General features: G+C 37.9%; 1 protein-coding gene across 1 annotated transcript; it reads right to left on the reverse strand.

The window, feature by feature from the left end:
• Nucleotides 1-242: 242 nt before the first annotated feature.
• On the reverse strand, nucleotides 243-27,311 carry LOC101215617 (small RNA degrading nuclease 5). Its single transcript, XM_004146734.3, has 14 exons — nucleotides 27,076-27,311; nucleotides 26,848-26,904; nucleotides 26,694-26,759; nucleotides 26,034-26,167; nucleotides 25,814-25,923; nucleotides 25,299-25,427; nucleotides 25,070-25,140; nucleotides 21,181-21,240; nucleotides 20,665-20,720; nucleotides 11,608-11,668; nucleotides 11,243-11,510; nucleotides 1,791-1,972; nucleotides 1,411-1,706; nucleotides 243-591 (listed from the first exon to the last, which is right to left on the reverse strand). The coding sequence occupies exons 1-14, from the start codon at nucleotides 27,178-27,180 to the stop codon at nucleotides 468-470; spliced, it is 1,719 nt and encodes a 572-aa protein (XP_004146782.1). The 5' UTR covers nucleotides 27,181-27,311; the 3' UTR covers nucleotides 243-467.
• Nucleotides 27,312-27,386: the final 75 nt, after the last annotated feature.

A 27,386-nucleotide genomic window follows, 5' to 3' on the forward strand; every position in this document is an offset into this window, starting at 1 on the left:
ACAAATATAGCATTTTAAAACAATAACTCATTGATCGATATATAATTTCATTTCATTGTAATCATGGATTTTAAATTTTTGATTACACTCATTGTTTATAAAAACCAACGATTAAAGATAAGTTTGAAAGTTATTTTAAAAGGATTAAAATTACTATATTTTCAATCCTTCAAAACTATTTTTCAACGATATAAAAATTACATTTAAAAGTATATTAAAGTATTAGAAGTGACAGGTGACAATTTCAAAGTCGATGAATTTGAGCTTCCGATATAAAACAACCTATGATAATTATAAATTACAAATTTTCAGTTGTCATATTTGTGATTTCTACCAACGTGTGGGTCTAGGTGCATGTAGGATGTATCAACTTCAGTATAGTTTCATCGACCAAAAAGTTCGAATCTTAAATTATGATATATTACATCAAAGGATCAAAATTGATGAGAGATTTAGGATTTTACTAATCAATGTTTTGTACATACAAAACACAAAGCTACTTCAGCTTGGGCATGGAGCTCTTCCAATATCTTAACAATCTTCTCACGGCATATGCTTGTTTCACTCTGCTCTTGTAGCATTTTTCTCAATCTACATCCATAACACATCAACCTTTATATCAGATACCGTTTAGAAACACAACTCCTAATGAAGTTCATGAGAAATGCACCAATTTTTGTGTGAATTGATATGAAACAACTATAAAAGTATTTCGAAATAAAACATATTCAAACTCTAAGGTATTGATATTTACCTACCTAACCTGCTTAACACATACACAGACAGAAGAATGAAGAACTAAATCTAGCCAACTCCAATAGGGACTATCGAGCCCTGTAAAACTCCTATTCATCTTCTCTTTTAGATAAATAATTACCATGGATTGAACTTATTTCTTCCAAGTTCTAACCAATTGGTAAAGCCGTAACGTTTTGCGTTCCCACCAATACTACTATTCAATTCAACAAATTTTCTTTTCAGCAATCAGATCGTTGGCTTTGGGGTTGCAGTGAAAACAAAAGCTAATAATATAGCGCAAAGGAAAGTAAAAACAAAAGAGCTAATTACATACATCAGCCATCCAAGGAGTTTTTCTTCTTTCTTTTTTGCTAATTTACACCTAAGGAGATTTTCTTTATCACAGTTTATAGCCATAAGTCATGTTGAACTCAGCTAACAAGTTTTCATCAATCGATTTAACAAAGTAATTACATTACTGCATGAATAAGTTCAATGAAGCAGGCAGAAAGTGGTAACTCCTGCAGTATATTGTCATCCATGTTTTAATAATTGCTAGATTCTTTGTTATTTTCTCTTTGATCTATTAAATGGAAACTTAGGTACTTGGAAGCAGTCAGAATTTACCATAATAAATGGAAAGGAAAGATTTCAGTTGGGCTATTCACATACCTCTGTACAAGTGTTATGTCGCCATGACCAGTGCAAATGATAAGCATAGCATTAGTAGGTAATGAGGTATAGAGGTCATTGATTCTAGAATCCATGCGAGCCAAAATTTCCTGCAGTTCAACAGAGATCTTGGCCCTATTCCTTTTCTTGTTGACAGATTTTGTATCACACGTAAGCAATGACAGCAACTCTGCAAGCTTGACATTTAATTTTTCTTCATCATCTACCTGCTTCTTATGGTAAGAATTTAATTCTGAAAACTGTGTCCAGATGAAGTGAACTTTCTCATTCATTGCCTAGTACAATAACAGGCCCAAACAAACCATTAGATATCAGTTATATTTGAAATTTCAGACAAATACAATCAGCAGTTAGCCAACCTCCTTTTTTGCCCTTGAAAGAGCTTCATCATCAGAAGTTACAGGAAATGCATGTGATGATTCAGAGCAATATCTCTTCACCGTTGCAATATCATCAATGAAAGAAGATGTCTTTCCACTCTCACCAAGTATATTAAGTAGTTTCTTTCGGATTAATGATGGAGGTGAACCAAAGTCTGGTCCTGATGGAAAACAAGAGAAAAGCCTTCAAATTTGACAATTTATAACACATGATCACAAGGTAAGATAATCCCAGGACCAAACTGCACAATGCAAAAGATATGTTTGTTATCAATCAAGACTGCTGCCAATAATTTTCCCACTGTCAATCCCAAAGAAATGGTAACAGTTATTGTTGGAATTCTTTCCTTTTTTTCTAGGCTTTTTCCTTGTTAGAATCCTAGAATAATTATGGAAAGATTATGGGAATGTATTCCTTATTTTCCTAAATCTTTTCCTTTTTTATTCCATTGTGTACTCTATTTATTCTTCCTTGTACCTATTGCTTTATTCATTAGAAAATAATAACAACACAAACAATCGTGGTTTTTCTCCCGGTACTCGGGTTTCCACGTAAATTGGTGTGAACTCGTTGTCTCTCTTTTCAATATGGTATCAGAGCGGGACAATGAAAACACCCTAGAAACCCAAAAAAACCAAACCACTTATGAAAATCAAACAGAAGGGACAGCCATCAATTTTAGTGTTGCCGTAGCTGCTGCCATTGATGCTCGGATGAGTGCTGCCATGGACGAATTATTAAGCCGGCTACAGAAAACGTCCGAAAATAATTTTTCGTCATTACCGCAGTCGTCCGCGCCGTCACCGGACCACCACGCGCCGCCCCCAGACCACCACGCGCCGCCGCCGTTATTGTTTGCTGCAACAGCCAAGGATATTTGGGACACAGCTCAGACACTTTACTCAAAACGTCAGAATGCCTCTCGTCTATACACGCTGAGAAAGCAAGTTCATGAATGCAAGCAAGGAACCATGGATGTCACATCCTTTTTCAATAAGCTTTCTCTTATATGGCAAGAAATGGACCTATGCAGAGAACTAGTCTGGCGTGATCCCACTGATGGTGTACAGTACTCGAGAATTGAAGAGAATGACAGGATTTATGACTTTCTTGCTGGTCTTAATCCTAAGTTTGATGTAGTTCGAGGGCGTATACTAGGTCAAAGACCGATTCCCTCCCTGATGGAAGTTTGCTCTGAAATCCGCCTCGAGGAAGATCGCACAAGTGCTATGAATATTTCCGCAACCCCTACTATTGACTCTGCTGCTTTTAGTGCAAGATCTTCTAACAGTAGCAGTGACAAGCATAATGGAAAACCAATTCCTGTCTGCAAGCATTGCAAAAAACAATGGCATACCAAAGAACAATGTTGGAAGTTACATGGTCGTCCCCCAGGAAGTAAGAAACGCCCTTCCAACGACAAACAGAACACAGGGCGGGCGTATGTGAGTGAGTTTGCTGAACCTCCTCAACAATCCGATCCACACAAAAACCAAACTGATCTCAGTCTTGCCACTTTAGGTGCCATTGTCCAATCAGGTATACCTCATTCCTTCGGTCTTGTTAGTATTGATGGGAAGAACCCCTGGATTCTGGATTCTGGTGCCACAGATCATTTGACTGGGTCCTCTGAACATTTTGTATCTTACATTCCTTGTGCTGGGAACGAGACAATTAGAATTGCAGATGGCTCCTTGGCCCCCATTGCTGGAAAGGGGAAGGTTTCTCCTTGTGCAGGGCTCTCGCTTACATAATGTTTTGCATGTGCCCAAACTATCTTATAATTTGCTTTCGATAAGCAAGATCACTCATGAGTTAAACTGCAAAGCAATATTCTTACCTGATTCTGTCTCTTTTCAGGACTTGAGCTCGGGGAGGATGATTGGCACTGCCCGGCATAGTAGGGGACTCTACCTCCTTGATGACGATACCTCTTCTAGTAGCATTCCTAGGACTAGTCTCTTATCTTCCTATTTCACTACTTCTGAACAAGATTGCATGTTGTGGCATTTTCGTTTAGGCCACCCTAATTTTCAATATATGAAACATTTATTTCCACATCTCTTCTCTAAAGTTGAGATGACTACCTTATCTTGTGATGTGTGTATTCAGGCCAAACAACATCGAGTCTCTTTTCCCTCACAACCATACAAACCAACCCAACCCTTCACTCTTGTTCATAGTGATGTCTGGGGACCATCCAAGATAACAACCTCATCTGGAAAACGGTGGTTCGTAACCTTCATTGATGATCATACCCGTCTTACCTGGGTCTACCTTATCACTGATAAATCTGAGGTTTCCTCTATGTTTCAAAATTTCTATCACACCATTGAAACACAATTCCATCAAAAAATTGCTATTCTTCGGAGTGATAATGGTCGGGAATTCCAAAACCATAACCTTAGTGAATTTCTTGCTTCCAAGGGGATTGTTCATCAAAACTCGTGCGCCTACACTCCTCAACAAAATGGAGTGGCCGAGCGAAAAAACCGTCACCTTCTGGAAGTAGCCCGTTCCCTTATGCTTTCTACTTCCCTTCCTTCATACTTGTGGGGAGATGCTATTCTTACAGCAGCTCATTTAATCAATAGAATGCCTTCTCGTATTCTTCATCTTCAAACTCCCTTAGATTGTCTTAAGGAGTCCTACCCATCGACTCGTCATGTTTCTGAGGTTCCTCTTCGTGTGTTTGGGTGTACCGCTTATGTCCATAATTTTGGCCCTAATCAAACCAAATTTACCCCTCGGGCTCAGGCATGTGTGTTTGTTGGGTATCCCCCTCACCAGCGTGGTTATAAATGTTTTCACCCACCATCCAGAAAATACTTTGTCACTATGGATGTTACTTTCTGTGAGGATCGACCCTACTTTCCCGTTAGCCATCTTCAGGGGGAGAGTGTGAGTGAAGAGTCTAACAACACCTTTGAATTCATCGAACCCACTCCTAGTGTTGTGTCTAACATCATTCCTCATTCCATAGTCCTACCCACAAACCAAGTCCCCTGGAAAACGTACTACAGGAGGAATCACAAAAAGGAAGTCGGTTCCCCTACTAGTCAGCCGCCGGCTCCAGTCCAAGACTCTGAACCTCCTCGAGATCAAGGTATGGAAAACCCTACTGAACCCTGTACTAAGAATATGATAAGTGAGAATGACAGGTCTAATGTTGCTGTTCTTGAAAACGTTGAAGAAAAGGACAGTGATGATGAGATTGAGGTCAGAATAGAAACCCGTAATAATGAAGCGGAACAGGGTCATACAGGAAAATCAGATGAGTATGATTCCTCTCTTGACATTCCCATTGCTCTGAGAAAAGGCACCAGGTCTTGTACTAAACACCCCATTTGCAATTATGTTTCCTACGATACTCTCTCTCCTCAGTTCAGAGCTTTTACAGCAAGCCTTGACTCTACCATAATACCAAAAGATATCTACACTGCTTTAAAGTATCCTGAATGGAAGAATGCTGTCATGGAAGAGATGAAAGCTCTTGAAAAGAATAGTACTTGGGACATTTGTACTCTACCTAAGGGACACAAAACTGTGGGATGCAAATGGGTGTTCTCTCTCAAATACAAAGCTGATGGTACTCTTGACAGACACAAGGCAAGGTTAGTTGCGAAGGGATTTACTCAAACCTATGGTATTGACTATTCAGAAACTTTTTCTCCAGTTGCTAAGTTGAATACTATTAGAGTTCTGTTATCTGTTGCTGTGAACAAAGATTGGCCTTTATATCAGCTGGATGTTAAGAATGCCTTTTTGAATGGAGACCTCGTAGAGGAAGTCTACATGAGCCCTCCGCCTGGATTTGAAGCTCAGTTTGGTCAGCATGTGTGTAAACTCCAGAAATCTATATATGGTCTGAAACAGTCTCCCAGAGCATGGTTTGACAGATTCACTACCTTTGTCAAGTCCCAAGGGTACAGGCAGGGACACTCTGATCATACTTTATTTACAAAGGTTTCCAAAACAGGAAAGATTGCTGTTCTAATAGTTTATGTGGATGACATTGTTTTGACTGGAGATGATCAGGCAGAAATCAGTCAACTAAAGCAGAGAATGGGCGATGAGTTTGAAATCAAGGATTTGGGAAATTTGAAATATTTCCTTGGAATGGAGGTGGCCAGATCTAAAGAAGGTATCTCCGTATCTCAAAGAAAATACATCCTTGATTTGTTAACCGAGACAGGTATGTTAGGATGTCGTCCCACTGACACTCCTATTGAATTCAACTGCAAACTAGGAAACTCTGATGATCAAGTTCCAGTTGATAAAGAACAATATCAACGCCTCGTGGGTAAATTAATTTACTTATCTCATACTCGTCCTGATATTTCCTTTGCTGTGAGTGTTGTCAGCCAGTTTATGCAGACCCCTAATGAGGAACACATGAAAGCTGTCAACAGAATCTTGAGATACTTAAAATCAACACCTGGTAAAGGGCTGATGTTTAGAAAAACAGACAGAAAGACCATTGAGGCATACACTGACTCGGATTGGGCAGGATCTGTTGTTGACAGAAAATCTACCTCTGGTTATTGTACCTTTGTTTGGGGCAATCTTGTAACTTGGAGGAGTAAAAAGCAAAGTGTTGTGGCCAGGAGCAGCGCTGAGGCTGAATATAGAGCTATGAGTTTAGGAATATGTGAGGAAATTTGGCTTCAGAAAGTTTTGACAGATCTTCATCAGGAATGTGAGACACCATTGAAGCTTTTCTGTGATAATAAAGCCGCTATTAGTATTGCTAACAACCCTGTTCAACATGATAGAACTAAACATGTTGAGATTGATCGACATTTTATCAAAGAAAAACTTGACAGTGGGAGCATATGCATTCCGTACATCCCTTCGAGTCAACAGGTTGCTGATGTTCTTACCAAAGGGCTTCTCAGACCAAACTTCGACTTCTGCGTTAGCAAGTTGGGCCTCATTGATATTTACGTCCCAACTTGAGGGGGAGTGTTGGAATTCTTTCCTTTTTTTCTAGGCTTTTTCCTTGTTAGAATCCTAGAATAATTATGGAAAGATTATGGGAATGTATTCCTTATTTTCCTAAATCTTTTCCTTTTTTATTCCATTGTGTACTCTATTTATTCTTCCTTGTACCTATTGCTTTATTCATTAGAAAATAATAACAACACAAACAATCGTGGTTTTTCTCCCGGCACTCGGGTTTCCACGTAAATTGGTGTGAACTCGTTGTCTCTCTTTTCAATAGTTATAACATATGAATGGAACAAGAGTTTTGAAAGTAAAAACCCTTGAAAGCAAAAATGGCAGTGTAGAAACAGATGGTCTAGTGCTAAGAAGCACGGACACTTCATATTAGAGGTGGTATAGTCGGACATTTTGCGAACACGGATTCGTCTGAACACGTGTCCAACACACCATTTTGCATGAGTTTTTTATAAAAAATAAATAAATCAGACACGCTTGGACACACTGGAGACACTTCACAAACATGCTGGAAAAGAAAAATAAAGAAGAATGGGCCGAAATTTTAAAGCCCATTAACTTTTTTTTAAAAAAAGTATAAAAAATCACAAAACCTAAAATTTAAGTTGAATAGGCTCTCCTTTCGTGCACTTCTAGACAGCGAACTTCAAATGTTACTGCCGTTTACCAGTGTCCAATCCTTAAAGTTCATAATTTTCTTCTCTAAATCTATCTATCGTGTTAATTGTTAGCCATTGCCTATTTCAAGTTGAAATTCTTTTATATATATGTATATATATATTTTTTTTTTTCTTTTTTTTTTTAAATGTTAGGATGACATCTACAAACTCTAGTCCCTGCCCAAGTTGAAAGTCTTGTACTCACAAACTAAAATGGCTAATTAATTTGAATTTTATGCTTTTTATTAAACCACCTATTCACTCAAAAGCTAAGTTGGTGCTTGAAAGCAAATTCAGTTATAAATCACAACAATCCCCCTCACTTGTGGGATTGAAATATTTGAAAAGTCCAACAAGTGGAATCAATTTTAATTGGAGAGAAATCGACAATGCATGGGCTTGAATACAGGACCTTCCTGGACTACCTACTCTAATACCGTATTAAACCACCAATTCACCCAAAAGCTTAAGTTGGTGGTTGAAAGCAAATTTAATTATATATTGTTGGAATTCTTTCCTTTTTTCTAGGCTTTTTCCTTGTTAGAATCCTAGAATAATTATGGAAAGATTATGGGAATGTATTCCTTATTTTCCTAAATCTTTTCCTTTTTTATTCCATTGTGTACTCTATTTATTCTCCCTTGTACCTATGGCTTTATTCATTAGAAAATAATAACAACACAAACAATCATGGTTTTTCTCCCGGTACTCGGGTTTCCACGTAAATTGGTGTGAACTCGTTGTCTCTCTTTTCAATATGGTATCAGAGCGGGACAATGAAAACACCCTAGAAACCCAAAAAAACCAAACCACTTCTAAAAATCAAATAGAAGTCCAGCCATCAATTTTAGTGCTGTCGTAGCTGCTGCCATCGATGCTCGGATGAGTGCTGCCATGGACGAATTATTAAGCCGGCTACAGAAAACGTCCGAAAATAATTTTTCGTCATTACCGCAGTCGTCCGCGCCGCCGCCGGACCACCACGCGCCTGGTTTTCTTCCTCAGACGGCGCCGACCATCCCATCTGTCCAACCCTTTTCTTCGTCCGCGGCCTATATTGCTCCCCACGCCCCGATTTATGTCCTGCCATCTAATTCCAATCGGCTACCACCGCTTCTGCCGTCAAATCTGTATGGCCAGCCACCCAATGATCCTAGCTACCATCCCGATGTTAAAAACTCTCAAATTCACTCAACATTTGAGGTTGGTGAATCTTCGGCATATTCCAACCGTAACGTGCAAGCTTCCTCGGGAATAGTTCATCAACAATTGGAAGGGCTTCGACAACAGATAACATCACTTGAGGCTACCTTAGGGACGACATCCACTCTACCGATGTATTCTGAGAATCCGGTAAACTCGTTCCCTAATGTATCCTCTCCTTATGTGACTAATATAGTGGCTCAGTCTTCCATGTATCATCTTTCAGAAGAAAAGTTGAATGGCAACAACTATTTCTCATGGTCTCAGTCAGTAAAGATGGTCCTCGAAGGACGACAAAAATTTAGCTTTCTGACATGGGAAATACCTCGCCCCTACCGGGCGACCCACATGAACGATATTGGAAGGAAGAAGACTCTATTCTTCGATCCATATTGATCAATAGTATGGAACCTCAAATTGGCAAGCCGTTATTGTTTGCTGCAACAGCCAAGGATATTTGGGACACAGCCCAGACACTTTACTCAAAACGTCAGAATGCCTCTCGTCTATACACGCTGAGAAAGCAAGTTCATGAATGCAAGCAAGGAACCATGGATGTCACATCCTTTTTCAATAAGCTTTCTCTTATATGGCAAGAAATGGACCTATGCAGAGAACTAGTCTGGCGTGATCCCACTGATGGTGTACAGTACTCGAGAATTGAAGAGAATGACAGGATTTATGACTTTCTTGTTGGTCTTAATCTTAAGTTTGATGTAGTTCGAGGGCGTATACTAGGTCAAAGACCGATTCCCTCCCTGATGGAAGTTTGCTCTGAAATCCGCCTCGAGGAAGATCGCACAAGTGCTATGAATATTTCCGCCACCCCTACTATTGACGCTGCTGCTTTTAGTGCAAGATCTTCTAACAGTAGCAGTGACAAGCATAATGGAAAACCAATTCCTGTCTGCAAGCATTGCAAAAAACAATGGCATACCAAAGAACAATGTTGGAAGTTACATGGTCGTCCCCCAGGAAGTAAGAAACGCCCTTCCAACGACAAACAGAACACAGGGTGGGCGTATGTGAGTGAGTCTGCTGAACCTCCTCAACAATCCGATCCACACAAAAACCAAACTGATCTCAGTCTTGCCACTTTAGGTGCCATTGTCCAATCAGGTATACCTCATTCCTTCGGTCTTGTTAGTATTGATGGGAAGAACCCCTGGATTCTGGATTCTGGTGCCACAGATCATTTGACTGGGTCCTCTGAACATTTTGTATCTTACATTCCTTGTGCTGGGATCGAGACAATTAGAATTGCAGATGGCTCCTTGGCCCCCATTGCTGGAAAGGGGAAGGTTTCTCCTTGTGCAGGGCTCTCCTTACATAATGTTTTGCATGTGCCCAAACTATCTTATAATTTGCTTTCGATAAGCAAGATCACTCATGAGTTAAACTGCAAAGCAATATTCTTACCTGATTCTGTCTCTTTTCAGGACTTGAGCTCGGGGAGGATGATTGGCACTGCCCGGCATAGTAGGGGACTCTACCTCCTTGATGACGATACCTCTTCTAGTAGCATTCCTAGGACTAGTCTCTTATCTTCCTATTTCACTACTTCTGAACAAGATTGTATGTTGTGGCATTTTCGTTTAGGCCACCCTAATTTTCAATATATGAAACATTTATTTCCACATCTCTTCTCTAAAGTTGAGATGACTACCTTATCTTGTGATGTGTGTATTCAGGCCAAACAACATCGAGTCTCTTTTCCCTCACAACCATACAAACCAACCCAACCCTTCACTCTTGTTCATAGTGATGTCTGGGGACCATCCAAGATAACAATCTCATCTGGAAAACGGTGGTTCGTAACCTTCATTGATGATCATACCCGTCTTACCTGGGTCTACCTTATCACTGATAAATCTGAGGTTTCCTCTATGTTTCAAAATTTTTATCACACTATTGAAACACAATTCCATCAAAAAATTGCTATTCTTCGGAGTGATAATGGTCAGGAATTCCAAAACCATAACCTTAGTGAATTTCTTGCTTCCAAGGGGATTGTTCATCAATACTCGTGCGCCTACACTCCTCAACAAAATGGAGTGGCCGAGCGAAAAAACCGTCACCTTCTGGAAGTAGCCCGTTCCCTTATGCTTTCTACTTCCCTTCCTTCATACTTGTGGGGAGATGCTAATAGGCAGTGGTTAGAAACCTCAGCAGCACTAGCCTTTTAGAAAAGCTACAAGGACTTCTATTTGTATTAGTTTACTATTCCATTATGAAAGAAACCGGATAAAAATTCAACAAGATCCTCCTCGAGAGCATGCTACCCCTTTTGAGGAATGGTCGAATAACAAGTTGACCCCTTCAAAAATATGTTTAACCACTATTTGTTTTATGAATAAATAGGTCAGGCTTTTCATTTTCACTGCAACATCTTAACATCACATGTGGCAACTAATGAATATTGAATACATCAAACATGAAACTCAATCAGCTTTTCTTGCACCAGTAAATGAATTGTAGATTGCAAATTATTAAACACTAAACTAACTGAAATAAACACCACTAAACGGTAATATTCCTAATGAACTTCAGAGTTGACTGTCAAACTATGCTCATCACAAGTATAGTGTCAGTAGAATGTCACTTACCATGTTTAATTTTAAGAAGTGCTAGTTCCATAGTAGCTCTTGCATCTTCAATACTATCGTGGCCATTTCCAGATTGTTGAATCTCCCTAGAAAGAAATCTTTTAGCAAGAATCCGAAGGGCAGATTTATGAGAGCCGCCACGGGGATGCTTATAAAGTACTGCAGTATCAACTACCAGATCATGAGAGATCCTCAATGCCATCAGGTCATTCTCCAGTGAATGGCCAACTAAAACAGTCTCCTTGTGAACCAGATTTAAAAAAATTCTCTGCAAAGTACATTTACCACAAATGATTTAAAATTTTCATCAAACAATTATTGCTGCAAGTAGATAACATCAGTGAGTACAGTGTCAAAGAGAGAACCTGAACATCTTCCAGACTAGTGGTCACCCCACTTAACATCTCGCATGTAATTCCACTATACCTGTTAAGCCGCATAAAACAAACATAAAAAAGAGAATGAGGATAGATCCTTGTTTTTCATTAGTATATTGCACCTTGAGATCGCATGAAGACAAATGAATTAAAGAAAAGTAGCCATACTGACAGACTGGGCAACTGGCATTAACACTTAAGTAAGCTAAGAATTTCACCCGGACAACAAGTTCATGCACAAACATGATGAAAATGAACCATCATTGTACAACCAAAAATTCTCTATTCTTTAAGTAGCATTACTGATGCAATGGGATTAGGATAATTTGATAAATTCAGATTAATCTTGGTTAATCCTTGATTAATTACTTTTAGTTTCCTTTTAATTATTCTTTTAGTATACTATCTTACATTACATTCTTCCGTTGTATTCAATAACTTTTGGTTCATTAACGAATTTACCAAATTATCTCAATTCCTATTACATCATATTGTAGCCCCCCCTCCCCCCCCCCCCCCCCCCCCCCCCCCCCCCCCCCACACACACAAAAAAAACACCTTGAATTTTAAAACAAAAGTAAAGGTAAAAGTAAAAATAAGTCATCCAAAATAAAACGTCTCTGACCATCTAACATCAATGACAACCAAATTTCAATGTATCAGATATTTTACTCTTGAAAGAGAATTATTTCCATCAAGACTATCATCAATGAACCTGAAAACTAAGTTGTTAAAAATTTACATTGCCAGTACAACATAATCATACTCCTTAGCAAATGAAGAAAACCCTTCTTTCCAAGTTTGAAGTAACTTTGACTTAAGTTGGGCCATATTAATTGTAGTTGGTTTGGGTGTGGCAGTATGAAGTCATGATGATAAATGGTGGGAAAAAAGGAAATTTTGTTACCTTCTTTATAGAGTAGCAAAATTATAAAATTTGCAATTAACATGGGTCATAGGTCAAGCAATTCGAAAATTTTCCAAATTGGAGGCGGGTCTAGGGTTGTTTCAAGGGTCAAATTAGGGGTGTTCAAAAAATCCAATGACCCAAAAAAAAACAATCAACTTAACCCAACCCGTGCAAAATAGGTTGGGTTGGGTTCAAATCAACGGGAATCTTAAGAGTTTGGTTGGTTCATGGGTTCACTAGAATAACTCAACCCAACCCGAACTAATCCGAACTTATTACTAACGGTTAACATGTATACTTTCTCACGTATGATACAATTATCTAAACATATATTTATTTTAGTTTTATTTAATTTCATTAATGTTCTTTAATAATTTATTCTCCAACAACCCCCAAAAGTAGTTTTTTAGCACTTTGAAAAGAAAATTTTCACTATATAAATTGAAATTGAGTTGTTAATCTTCATTCCACACGTAAAATTAATAAAATCAAATTTATGTATTAACATTATACTCTTTATACAAAAATTTAAATAAATTACCAGGGTAACCCGAATCAACCCCAACCCAAATTTTTCATAGTTGGGTTGGGTTCATTCACTTATAAGGTTTAACAAAATTTACACCCTGATGAATTATGTTGTTCGGGAGTTTAAATTGTGCTTCAGTTATGCAAAAGAAACTACTCACTCATTATATTTCGCCACATATATGCTTATTCTATCTCAGATTTCATGAGGACCTACCACACAGATTGTTCGAGTAAACTCATTCACACAATCTCAATTGAGTTTTTGATGAAGATTGCAAGAATAATGTTAGACCTATTTATCGACCCGGTTATGGAAGAAAAATGCTTCAATGCAGTCAAGGCAATTTCGATGGAATGGTGGTTTGAGAGAAATCAACAGGTCTTTCACAATAAAGTCTCCTCTTGATCCAATAGGTACAAGTTCGCACAGCTGAATGCCTCTTCATGGTGCTCTCTAAGCGAACAATTTAGAGACTTCTCAATACAAGATATCTTACTATATTGGCAGGCCTTCATTTTTCCTCCTTGACTGATGATTCAATTTGGGCTCACGACCTCAGATGCTTCTTCCATTTGTAGATTCTTTCTTTGTTTGAATGTAACTTTATTCCTAGTCTTGTTAGAGTTTGTTTCTATGTTTCTTATTGAGATGTATTGGTTGTAGATAGCCCTCACTCTGACTTTAATTATTGTTTGGTCCTTTATTATGTTTGGATATGATGAGGGTGCTAAGAGAGTGTCAACCTAGCTGAGATGTCCAAGTGCACATTCTGATCCTTGTTTTGTTTGCTCATTGTATAATCCTCTTGTACCAGCTTATGCTCATTACTAAAAAATTTAATAACTAAGGTTGCTTCCTTTTCAAAAAAAAAAAAAAACAAAATTTACAACCCGAAAAATTGGGTCGTATCTAAAAAGTCCTTCAACCCAACTCATCCTAACCCACGAACACCCCTAGGTCGAATTATATGGGTAATGGGTTGAAAGAAAAATATTATCATAAGGAAGGTGTTGGGTTTCTTGGGTCAGGTCAGGAAGGGGAATTCAAGTAAAAATTTCACAAAACTATTCACCCCAAACAACTGCTTTGTCTTCTTCTTTTTCGTGTATGATTACAAATGGGTTTTCAAGTTTCTTCAAATCAGGTTGCTCATGCGTATTTTCTTCTTCCACCTCTGCAATGGCTTCCTCCACTTCCACACCTTCACATTTGATTTCATCAATTGATTGTTCCTCCTCATTTTCTTCACTCGACTCTGTTGTCGTTAGAGCAAAATATGCAATAACAATCTTATTTCAATCTATACAATAGAATTCAATATATATAGGCATACATGGAAATCCGCAATGCTTACTGAATAAGCTACGTCTAGACATGTATGTTACTATAAGGTAATTCAACTTCCCAACCAGTCTTCTATATCTCTTAGGGTCCTCAAATGGTTCTCTATCTTTTAACGGTTGTAGACCAGGTATCATCCAAGCACGGCCTAGCTTGGATCCCAATTTTCCTATCTCAAATAGCAAATCAAGCACATATTTTCTCAATGACATAAAAATATCATTCTGGCTTCTCATTACTTCAATGCCCAAAAAGTACTTCAGCACTTCTAAATCTTTTGTGTGAAATTGACTTTGGAGGAAAGATTTGAGAGACAATATACTTGCGTCCAGTTATAACAATATCATCAACATATACAACAAGTACAATAATTCCACACATAGATCGTTGGTAGAAAACTGAGTGATCTGATTTGCTTTTCTTCATTTCAAATTGGTCAAGTGCTTTACTAAATTTTCCAAACCATGCAAATGAACTCTGCTTCAACCCATACAAGAATTTGCAAAAGCAACACACTTCATCATTCTCCCTCTGAGCAACAAATCCAGGTAGTTGATCCATATAGACTTCCTCCTAAAGATCACTTTGGAGAAGAGCATTTTTAATGTCAAGCTAATGTAAAGGTCAATCTTGAGATGTTGCCATAGAAATGAATAACCTAACAGAAGTAAGCTTAACAACGGGAGAGAATGTATCAAAATAGTCAACCCCATCGTTTGAGCATAACCATTAGCCACAAGGCGTGCTTTTTAAACGAGCTATTAATCCATCGAGATTAACTTTAATTGCAAACACTCGTTTGCACCCAATAGTCTTCTTTTCAATAGGAAGAAATACTAGATCCCAAGTAACATTATCATCTAAGGCATTCACCTCCTCAATCATTACACTGCCTGCCACCTAAAATGAGACAAAGCTTCATAAACAGTCTTTGGTATCAAGACAGAGTCAAGAGATTTAACAAACTAACATATAGGAGATGGTAATTGGCCATAAAATACACAAGAAGCGATAGTATAAGTGCAAGACAACCTTTACCTGAAATAAGAAGCTCATCACTTGGTTCTAGGTCCAATAACAAAGTGTCTTTTGGGATAGAACATTAAACTGGAGGTTGTTGTCGACAAGCGTAGACTTTAGTTATAGATAGATGATTAGGGGCAGAAGCTAGAGGAAACAAATCAAGGGAGGTAGTTAGAGACATGAGAGTATAAAGAAAAAGATCATCCTCCTCCTCTCCTTGACTTGTACTAGGCATAGGGGTAGTGAAAGCTTATCCTCGAAGAGTCTTAAGATGCAAAATATCTATTTAAACTTGGACAATAACATCTATATCCTTTTCTAACACGAGAATAGCCTAAGAAAATTCACTTCAAAGAATTGGGGTCTAACTTTGTCGAATTAGGACGAACATCTCGAACAAAACAAGTACAACCAAATATTTTTGGCTCAATAGGAAACAATAGTTTTGCTGGAAAAAGAACATGATAAGGAATCTGACCATGAAGAACAAACGGGCATCAAAAGGAAAAACAAATCCTGACCAAGCAACGGTTGTTGATGTCAATACTTGGTGATCAAAACTGTAAAGTCCTCTAGATTCATATCCTTTCCCAATAATCTTCTTTGTTACGAGATCTTGAAACAAACAATAGCCAACCCATGATAGAATGAGACAACAATTAAGGTCACGAGTGATTTGACTAATAGAGATCAAGTTAAATGACAACTGAAGTAAATGTAGGACAAATGACAGAGAAAGGGATGGGGTGATATTTACAGTGTCAGATACAATAACAGAAGGCTTTGATCCATTTGCTAAGGTAACATTAATAACTGAAGTAGATAAAATTGTAGAAAATAATTTGGTATAACCTGTCATAGAAGCAGTAACACCGGAATCTATGACCACTGTGTGGGCGAAGAAGAGAGACTGTGGTTCATGTTACCTAAATTAGCAACGATTGTAATGGAACAGTTTTGGTACTTTTGAGATTTAGTACACAAACAATGGATAGATTAAGCCTGCAATTGAACCAAATTAGACAACACTATGGGATCTTGTTCGGCCGTCATTGTTTTAACCGACAGTGACACATCAAGTATATTTTCTCTCAAATCTTCCCTCCAAAGTCGATTTCACACTAAAGATTTGGGAGTGATTAAGTACATTTTGGACATTGAAGTAATGACAAGCAAGAAGGGTATTTTTATGTCACAAAGAAAATATATGCTTGATTTGCTATCTGAGACAGAAAAATTGGGAGTCAAGCCATGCAGTACTCCGATAAAGATCTCCAATCCTTCATACATATACAAAAAAAGAGGAAACTAACGAAATATGCCAAGGGATAGCTGAGGAGAGAAGAAAAGAAACACCTGAGGGCCCACTAGAGACACGGATATAAATAAGGAATGTTTTGAGTATGGAAACTAGGTCTGAATTTTGGGGTGAAAGTTGTGATAGGCTTTTAAGAGAAGTTGCCAGCTATTCTCAAAGGAGCTGGAATCTTTCTTTCTTTTACTATTCTAGTCATCCGGTTATTTAAATTACTTGTTATTTTTGTATTCTTATCTTGCATGGGAACCTTGGATCATTTTATTAATACATTATAGCAAAGTATTGTCTCTATTTGGTCTTTGTTGAGATCTTACTGTGTTTAAGGTTTAGAGTCTTAACAAATTGGTATCAGATCCCTTCATTATGGGAAGGACACGTTCCATGGCTCAAAAACAGCTTGAAGAAAGAATGAAATCAAACAAAAGGAAGATTATAGACCTCAAGGAAATCTTTCTCGGATTAAAGGAAAGTATGGACCGATTAGCTGAAGAAATAAAAAAGAGTGTGGCGAGTAGGAGAAAAGAAGAGTCAGGAACTTCTGAGTGCACAAGACGAAAGAGAAAAGGGAGGAGTTAGAAACGCCTAAGACGGTCGAACCTGGAACTGTGGTTAAAAATGAATATAAGACTTTGGAAATGTCCACCCTCGATGGAGTGAGTCTGTAATTCAGGGTATATTGAGATCCGCAAGCCTTCGAGATAAATGACTTAGAGGAGGTGGAGAACGTCAAAGTTATCGCGGTAAACGTCCATCGAGGTGAAGTAAGTTTTCATCGGAGTAACCATCGTGAGAGATAATGTCGGGGAAGACTTGAAATAGAAGTTGTGTGAGCAATTCAAAACTACCAGCAAAAGAAGTCGGCGAGTTCACCTAACAAGGATCACGCAAGACGCGCAAGAACCTAAGTTGCAGGTGAAATTGGTGAGCCATTATCTAGGAACTTTGGAAGATGGTATCGGGAAGATCAAGATAATAAATGACGAAATATTTTCCTAAAATTGGCCCTTAGTGAATGGGGAGCCCATGGGCCAGGTAAGAGGGAAGCCCAATCCTCCAAAACCCATCAAAATTGAAATTTCACAGGGAGAGAAAAAAAAAAGGAGAGAAACCCAGATGCCGCAAGTCATTATACTCATGCGAGGGAATTAAACGAAAAGAGAAACTCAGTCAGGTGGTTGCTCGATAGAAAGCTTTGATCACGACTAGGTAAAGAGTAGAGTTGAAGACGATGGAGGTCTGTGATGATATGGAAATCGCTCTGCAGGCCATCCACGGAATTTAAAAAATGGGAACGATTAGGAAAAAAAACCATTAAAGGGACGGGGGTAAACCTTTTGATTAATAGTGAGGCAACTCCCATTTTTATACAACAGAAGATTGTGGAGGAACTCAAACTACCCATCACCTGAAGTTTAGAAATTGGAGTACCTATGGGAGTTGTTACGACCGTCAAAGGGGAGGGAACCTGCGACAGAATCGAACTGGAACGTCCCGAAATAACCATCCGAATAAATTTCCTAACCATTAATTTAGGAAAGAGGGATGTAGTGGTAGGAATACCATGGTTGTGCTCGACGGGATGGATCAGGGTACATGAGTCGCCGAAGTCACATGCAATTAAAAAAAAGCACCAACTCATTGTGCTCAGGGGGATCGACCTTAACTATGGTTGACAGTGCATTGAAAAAGTTGAGGAAAGCTGGGGAGGAGGAAGAACAGGGGTCCTGGATTGAAGTTGAGGAAGAAGAGAAGACTGAGAACAAGAGTCGGGAAGGAAGGGGCAAAGAATGGTTGCACGGGATGCAAGCTCTTCCGATGTAGTATGATAATATCTTTGACACACCTAGAAGGTTGCCTTAAAAGCGGGCAATAGACCATCGGATTCTCATTTGGGAAGGAAATAAAACCAACACGAGACCCTATAAGTATGGGTACGTTTAGAAAGGGGAGAGTGAGAAATTAGGGAACCGAAGGGGGTCAAGCATAAATCATTAGGCCAAGGAGAAACCTTTACTCACGTTCAATGCTTTTAGTTAAGAAGAAAGAGGGGAAGTGGCGCATTGGTGTAGATTACCACAGGTGGAATCAAGTCACTGTATCGTATAAGCTTCGAAGAAAGGTGTAGAAAATAAGAAGTGTGTTATCCGCCACTTTGAGATACAACACTTGGGAAAGTGGATCACACAAACGGGGGTGGAAACCGATGAGGAGAAGGATAGAGCAAGGGTAAATTGGCTGCCAACCAAGAATGTATCAGAATTGAAAGGATTATTAAGGCTGATAGGATATTACGGAAGGTTTGTCAAGAAGTATGGAGACATGGCAACCCCCCTATGTGCCAAGCTACTGGCTTAACCCAATGTCACACTACCTTTGTGAGCGAAATTGGTTCTTTAAGGTTCAGATTAGATGATGTCCTTGCACCAAATATGATGAAGAAGCAGACAGATTTGCACCGGAGTGAGTTGAATTTCCAAGAAAGGAAAGAAGTGTATTTAATGCTGAGACTTTACAGGCAACGATCATTAGAAAGAAAGAGAAGTGAAAAACCAACACCAAAGTTCTATGGGTCATATTATACTGAAAAGATAAGAGCAGTTGCTTGTCGCCTCGAGTTGCCACCGGAAGCAAGCATCCACAAGGTGTTCCATGTGTCACAGTTGAAGCTAGAATTGGGGCAAAATCAACCAGTTCAATACATACCTCCAAGGTGTAACCAAATAATTCGAATTACAGTTGAGGCCTGAAACAGTTTTATGGATAAGAGAGATTAGAGAGTTAGCAATAAATGAATGGCCGAACAAGGGGAAGGGCTTTCCAAAGAGTAAAAAGACTTGGGATCCGTGCACTTGAGGACAAGGTGCATTTCGAGGCGTGCGGTAATGTTAGATCTCCAATCCTTCATACATATAAAAGAAAGGGTAAAATGGGAAACTCACGGAATATGCCAAGAGAGAGCTGAGGAGAGAGAGAAAGAAATACCTAAGGGCCCACTAGAGACATGGATATAAATACAAAATGTTTTGGGCATGAAAACTAGGTCTAAATTTTAGAGTGAAAGTTGTGGTAAGCTTTTAGGAGAAGTTGCCGGCTATTCTCGAAGGAGCTGTAATCTTTCTTTCTTTTATTGTTTTTGTCATCTGGCTATTTAGATTACTTGTTATTTTGGTATTCTTGTCTTGTCTGGGAACCTTGGATCATTTTATTAATATATTATAGGCTATAGCAAAGTATTTTGTCTCTATTTGGTCTTTTGTTGAGATCTTACTGAGTTTCAGGTTTAGAGTCTTAACAAATGCCCAGTCTACAACTATTAAAAAATGGAGAACTATTTGAGGATCCTGAGAGATATAGAAGACTGGTTGGGAAGTTAAATTACCTTAAAGTAACACGTCCGTACATAGCTTATTTGGTAAGCATTATGAGTCAGTTCATGACCTCACCCATAGTGAAACATTGGGATGCAGTACAACATATTTTATGTTAGCTTAAGGCTGCACCTGGACATGGGATCTTATATAAAGATCATGGTCATATGAACACGGGATCTTATATAGTTAGGGTTTCCACCTATGCCTATATATATTGAACTCTATTGTATAGAATGAATTAAGGGAGTTATTTCATATTTCGCTCTAACTTCAACACTTCTTGGATATATTCTTACATGTTTCTCATCCATAAAACAAACAAACAAAACAAGCATCATTGTACAAGGTAATTAATTTAAAGAATAGTAAAATACGTGATATAACTACAACGGCTTCATGAATCATTGTATCAATCAAATACAGGATGCTAAAATTTCACATCATATAAATTTCTTGATGACATTTAAAAAAAAACACATAGAGACATCACAAGTACTTTCATCATCAACATCAAATCTAACTGTCTACTAAAAGCTCAAGAAGATCTTGCCTCGTATTGTAATCAACAATTGCATTTGATGGTTTTACCAATTTGTCAAGAAGAACCTGAAATAACCAGGAAAAGGAAAAAAATAAAAACAATGGGACACGTAGAAGTATAACATGTTGGTAAAAAAGCAAAATCAAATACAAAAAGTCCCCAATTAAATAAAAATTGGTATGACTTTGTCAGCCCAAAACTGGCAATAGGTGGTCTAAAACAGACAAACGGGAACTGCATGCTACTTAAATCCAACAGCTTCAAATTATTAAATAAACACGTTAACTTCAAAGAGAAGCATAATCTAAGAAAGGAATAAGATAAAAATATTTGAATTAACTTAGTATTTAGCAAGATGGTTACGCCAATTAACTGTTCAGTTCTAGATTATTTCTTTTTTCAGAAATCAGATAATAACTATCAAGTACTTGGTTTAAAGTCTTCAAAGCACCAGTTAAGTTTCATCGTACAAAAATCCAATGCTTTCGCCAAGGCACGTAAATGAGGTAGAGATAGATTGCCTACCCGTCCTTCCATATCCACCAGGGTTATTCTTGTGAGCTCAAACCCTTCACAGGTCACACACTAATAAAATTAAAGAAAAAAAGAATTATTAACAATAACAATGCATTATGTCAAGAACTACAAATAAAGATAATTATTGAGTCTTTGCTGGTGCAGTAGCCTTAACGCATGTGAACAGAATACTGATAGGCCCCTGTTATGAAAGTATATACCCGGAAGAGAGTAAGGAAAAGGATAGGCGCATGAGTAAGGAAGATTAGTGCATTAAGTGTATTGGTGGGGCCAAAAGATAACTCTTTTAGTTAAATTGGCAGACTGGCAGTGAGACAAGAGTATATAGCTGAGAAACGTGAAAGAGCATGTTTTGGCTAATTTCTGCTCAGTGAGTTCTCTGTGAAAAATTGAGAGATTGCAAAACTTCCATCATTTCCTAGCTAACTAATTATAAATAAAAGTGTAGGGCAAGGCTTATCAACTACATGCAACATTAACATTTCAACAACTTAGCTTTGGAGTCCAAATTTTACAAAGCAAATAAATAACTACACTGCCTTGTCATGGATATTTCATAAAATCATTAAAAATAATTGTTATCTTCATACTTCCCAGCTTGTGAATAAATCTGTAATTAATCTCAATAATGCTAATGTAAGCATCTAATCAAACAAGTTTCTGCCTTGCCAAAGGAACATTCCACTGATCAACAGCGATAGGATTTCACAATTGTCGCTTCCGATAAGCAGTGAGCAATGAAGAGGATAAATGCATCCAAATCATGAATTGCCTTCCACTCTTGGCTCTTACCAAATTGAAATGATGTTAAATTAGACTTGTATGAACACTATTGATTCGGCAGTCTGTATCGCCTCCACTTGGTGCACCCTTGGCAAAGATTTCAAAGTCTATAGCATTCAGTAACTTTGTTTTGGAGGGCTTTTATTTTTCCTGATAGCTAGATTATGCTAGTGGTCTAGCCTATTAATATAATTAGATTATTCTTAGGAGATATTATTTGATATTATTTCCTTAAGTGTATTTCTCTATGGTTATATATAGGCTTGTATCTCTACTCAATAATAAATGAATATATAGATTAATCCATAAAATCAACATAGTATCAGAGCTCTAGGGTTTTCGCCTTATTGAATTCTAGCCTCCACATACCGTTTGATCTCTGCCTCCGTTGATCATTCATCAACGGAGGCAGAATCATCTCCCATTAGCCATGAACGGAGGCAAAATCATCTCCCATTAGCCGAAGCCGCCGCTTAGATCTGCAAATCCACCGTTGTCGTTGCACCTTCCCTTTGCCACTCATTGCTGTTCAAATCTGCCACCATCCAAACCCCAGAAACCCCATTCGTTTTTCACTAGCGTCCGCGGCGGCCATCTCCTTCATAGTTCTTCGTCCGACCTCTTGTTTTTCCGTTAGCCAAGCAGCCGATTGAACCTCTGTCAGTTGAAGCCGAACGCCCAGCCGAAGAGTTTCGGTTTTGTCCGTCGTCCAAGAAGCTCCGCTCGCCACTGCATTTCGTTGTCGTTGCTCCATCTCCTTACGCTGTCCCAACAAAACCATGAAACCCCATGTCCTCAGATCCTCGCGTCTGCCTCCAATCTGTTCCAGATCTGTCTAATTTCGTTCAGACCCATCCTTCATGTCTGCCTTCAAAGTTTAGATCGAAGCCCAGATCCAACGACGCCTCGTTTCTGTTTTTGTTCAGATCCGCTAAGCCTCTCTGCTCCATTCAGTTCAATTTCCGTTCTGTTTGCCCCAGATTTCCCGTTTAATCTGATTCTGACTTGCTCTAGTTTAGTTCGTTCGGTTCCATTCTGATCCGACAAAACACTTATGTCCAATTCCGACCCTGTTTTCGTCCAGCTTTGATTCTACTTTGCTTCAGTTTTGCTCTTTCATTTTGCCCCCCGAAGTTCTTGTTTCGTTCTTCCTAGGTTCTGTTATAGATCTCTATACGAGGATCTATGTTTCTATCCCAGAAGTTTTTCGTGGGTTTGTTTTAACCTAGAAGTTCTTTGTGTCTTTGTTCTTCGGGTTTTTTTATTCTATTCTAGATATATTGTTTCTTTTCTTAGTTCTTAGCAAACTCAAGTTTGTGATTTCAACCTTGAGTTTGAGGGAGGGTATTAATATAATTAGATTATTCTTAGGAGATATTATTCTGGATATATTATTTGATATTATTTCCTTAAGTGTATTTCTCTATGGTTATATATAGGCTTGTATCTCTACTAAATAATAAATGAATATATAGATTAATTCCATAAAATCAACATAGCCGACTTTATTGTTGATTTTGGTTTTGTTTTGTTAATCAGTATTTTGCTATGTTCGGAGATGTTATTTTCAGCCCCTTTGTGCCTTTTTCTGGGGGTTGTCTTTTTGGGGCTAGGAGAGGATGGCTACTGTTTTTGTATCTTTGTATTTCTGTATTTGGGCTTGTGGTTTTTTATAGATATGATGAGGACGCTATGGGATGTCAACCTAGTAAGGGTCCGCCTTCTGATCCTTAGTTTTCTTCTTTTTTTCGTGCTCTTTGTATAACTCTTTTATACTTCGAGCATTTTATGATCAATAACATTGGCTGGTCCCCTTTCGAAAAAAAAGTATGACCACTATTGTGACATTGTCATCTTTCCTCCTGCCCAACACAACAAAAATTGACATAGCAGAAAGCTGATATCCTAAAAATATTTTTTTCTGGTGAGAACTTGCTCGTGAGAGTATAAACACTAATGATATGATAAAGAAACAAGTTTGCATTGCTAACTCTCTATCCAGGATGATGTATTTCCTCAATGAGTTTTGCACCTAACCTAATAAGTTTCTTCCTTCCATTCGCACAAAATAAGCAGTGAGCAATGAAGAAGATAAATACATCCATATCACAAATTGCCTCCTCCATCTTGTAAGAACCTTTTCTTGTGAGTTTTTTCTATGAGTTCTTCCTCCATCTACCTTTCGGACCGAATTTTTTGCTTTGTTGGGGTGTGTGCTTTATTGTGGGATGTTTGAGGGGAGAGGAATAATTTGGTGTTTAGAGGTTTTGAGTCCTTAGTGAGATTTCATGTGTCACTCTAGGCTTCGTTTTCATTTTTTTTTTTTTTTTTTTTTTTTTGTAAATATTGCCCAAGTAACATCTTACTTTAGAAGGGATGGTTTTATGGGCTTATTTTTTTGGATGCCCTTGCCTTCTTTCAATTTTTTTTCTCAATAAAAATTGTTAGGCATGTTGTTCTTTACAGCTTAAACGAAGTTTACCGATGTTGAAAGAGCTATTGATGGTTTTCTTATTAAAAAAAGAAAGAGCTATTGATGGTTTTCTTATCAAAAAAAGAAAGAGCTATTGATGGTTTCCTTGCTGCCATTTATTTAGTGCCCTACTTCGATGTAAAATTTGTTGGAGTATTTTTTGTAGTTAGGGTCTGACCACTCGTGTTGGGGCTAATTTTTAGTATGTCCTTGCACATTGATGTTTTTCTTTTAATGAAAGTGATCCTTCCTACATTTAGACCAAGAACAGCAACAGAAATTGTGTTCTTAAGGAAGGAGAGAAATATTTTCCCTTAAATATTGCTTGTTTCTCTTGAGCTGCAAGTGCCCCAAAAGAAAAAGGAAAAGCCCTGCCCATGCTATGGTATTGTAAAGAACTTTTTCATTATTTTTGAAGGGCCACAGAGCATCGAATTCAACTTTAACACAACTATAAGCAGTAAAACGTGAAAAGGAAATGAAATAAAAGCAATCAAAGATTTTAATAAATATGATAATTTGTTGAATACATGGGGTGGACAATACACTTGCGTCTTAAGATGAAGCATACATTGAGATACATTAAATTTTCAAAATTTGGAAGAAAAAGAATGGACTTACCATCTCACAGTCAAGTGCCAACATTTCATTAGGTGAACATCCCTCAGGAGCCGGAAGTGTTTGGATAAAACCTGAATCAAATGAATAATTAAATTACGGAACTTTCTAGCTTGAGAAAACGTTTCAGTGAGGGTGGAGACAGTAGGAGAGGGTGGAGAGAGAATTCATGGGTGTCAAAATACAGCTTTTCCAAGAGAACACAAACAATTAACTAACAAAGATAACTCACCTGGTTGATTGAAAGGATAACCATTGTCTTCCAGTGCTTTGGCAGTTAGCGTATAATATGTTACAGGGAAAGGTAACTCCTTTGGGAGCTTGATAGATATTGGTGCTTCTTTTTCAAGGCCAGATATTTCTGTACACATTCCAAATAAATATATTGAGAGGAAAAGAGAGAAACAGAATGTAAACAAGCCAGTAGATAAAAAGAATCAAAACCACTAGCAACTAGCATTATAGCCACTAAAATTCCCTCTCCTCAGGAAATTACCAGTCTGTTGCCCACATAAAACCATGTAGACTTACCGTTTAACTCCTTGTAGCACATTATTATACTCAGAAAAGGTTATCACCATATTATACCCTCAAGGACGAACAAAAACAAGTTTATACAATGATAACTAGTAATAGATGCAGTTGTAGTGATAAAGGACAATGATTCCGTACTCCTACAAGAAAATAGAAAGAATACTAAAAACAGCACAAGAACAAAATTAAATCGGTTGCCAATGGTTTACAGACCTGGCTCAGAAGTCAATTTATTCTTTAGGTCTACTTTGTTCGCATCCCTCTTTCTCTTTACCTTACACGTCAAAAGTGCATCAATTGTTTGCATTCTATCTGATATACAGCTAGCAAAACGTGAAAAATCAAAATATGAGGACTGGTAAGTAAATCACAAAAAAAAATCCAAAAGATACATTTAATAAATAATTGCAAAGTTCAATAAATGAAAGAGCACCTAAGAGCTAAAACTGCCCTTGGACTGCCGCAGAATTTTTTAAATGTAGGAAGTATCTTGGACTGTGACATGTATAGAGCAGCATCCAGGCCAGGGAGATAAACCATAACCACTTTTGGGATTAGGGGTTTATTCTGCAAACATTTAAGTCTTTAAGTGATCAGATGAAATCTTAAATATAGGAAAGCCATCAACCGTGGATAAGATAACAGAGCATACGGCTATTCAAACTAATATTCGTCAAAAAATTTAACATCCACAGTTATAAAATAAGCATGCTCGTAAACTTTCAACAGTTAATTTAAACACAGAAATCCCAGTTCTCAATCCAATTCAGACATCACTGAAAACAAGTTAATAACAAAATGTGTAAGATTTTATCTCCAGGTCACAACACCATAGGAGCAAATCAGGATGCAGCTTCAAATAATTATATGTGAATCATGGGACATGGGAGTGAAGAAAGGAAAGGAGAAAAGTCTATTTAAGCAAAAAATGACAGAACGTAGCTAAAAGATATTTGAGGTCTAGACCTTTAATCTAATAACAAACATCGTCGGTATTTGATTTCTATCTAAACACATAAGGTTTATGGTCAAGTCTTCCTTGCTTAACTTCAAGTTAGAGATATTAAACTTTAAAAGTTGAAAAGGTATTGACCTTGATAAAAACCCAACGCGGCATGAAACCTTCAGCAAGCACCCAATTTACAAGTTCTTGAACATCCTGCAGAAAAAGATAAACGACAATAAAAATCTAACAGTGACTTCTGACTTTAACATTAGAAGAAACTTAGCAACTAAAAGAAACCCACTTGCAGACTTAAAGTTGAATTAGATTCCGGAGTTTTGAAAAGAATCTCAGCTTTGGCCTACAAGAGATGAATCAAAGTAAGCAGAATGGAGTACGTAATCCGGTGTCTGCACAATGACTAGAAGTTATGCAGTTTAAGGAAATGGGAACACCCATTCATTGATTTAACAGCAACAAGAACAATGATTATACAGAAGATGAAAAATCAAACGAAGAAGAGAATGCATACATCGGCTCCATATATATCGAAGAAGCTGGGCTTCTCCTGCGTTTTACCCACGTTCGACTGGCCGTCGTCTTCGGAATCCAAACCTGAAACACTTGAAGATGGCATAGTGAATTTTCGGAGCAGAGAGTGAAGAAAGAAGCCAAACAAGTTTTTTGCTCTCTTCAACTCGAAAGCCCAACGCCTATGGAAGATTGTGAATCAAAACCCATTCGTTACCTTTCCCTTAAGGAGAGAAAATATTGGGAAAATCACTTGAAATAGCACCTTTTTTTATTTTATATTTTGAAAGTATCACGCTTTTAGAAATTTAG

This window comes from Cucumis sativus, chromosome 6, assembly GCF_000004075.3.
Source record: "Cucumis sativus cultivar 9930 chromosome 6, Cucumber_9930_V3, whole genome shotgun sequence".
Taxonomy (NCBI): domain Eukaryota; kingdom Viridiplantae; phylum Streptophyta; class Magnoliopsida; order Cucurbitales; family Cucurbitaceae; genus Cucumis; species Cucumis sativus.

Bases quoted from the DNA above. Each gene is read 5' to 3' on its own strand.
- LOC101215617 (XM_004146734.3), bottom strand. From the start codon at position 27,180: ATGCCATCTTCAAGTGTTTCAGGTTTGGATTCCGAAGACGACGGCCAG. The intron at 26,905-27,075 runs GTATGCATTCTC...CATCTCTTGTAG, and splicing joins TCGATATATATGGAGCCGAT to GCCAAAGCTGAGATTCTTTT. The intron at 20,721-21,180 runs GTAGGCAATCTA...TGGTTATTTCAG, and splicing joins TGGTGGATATGGAAGGACGG to GTTCTTCTTGACAAATTGGT.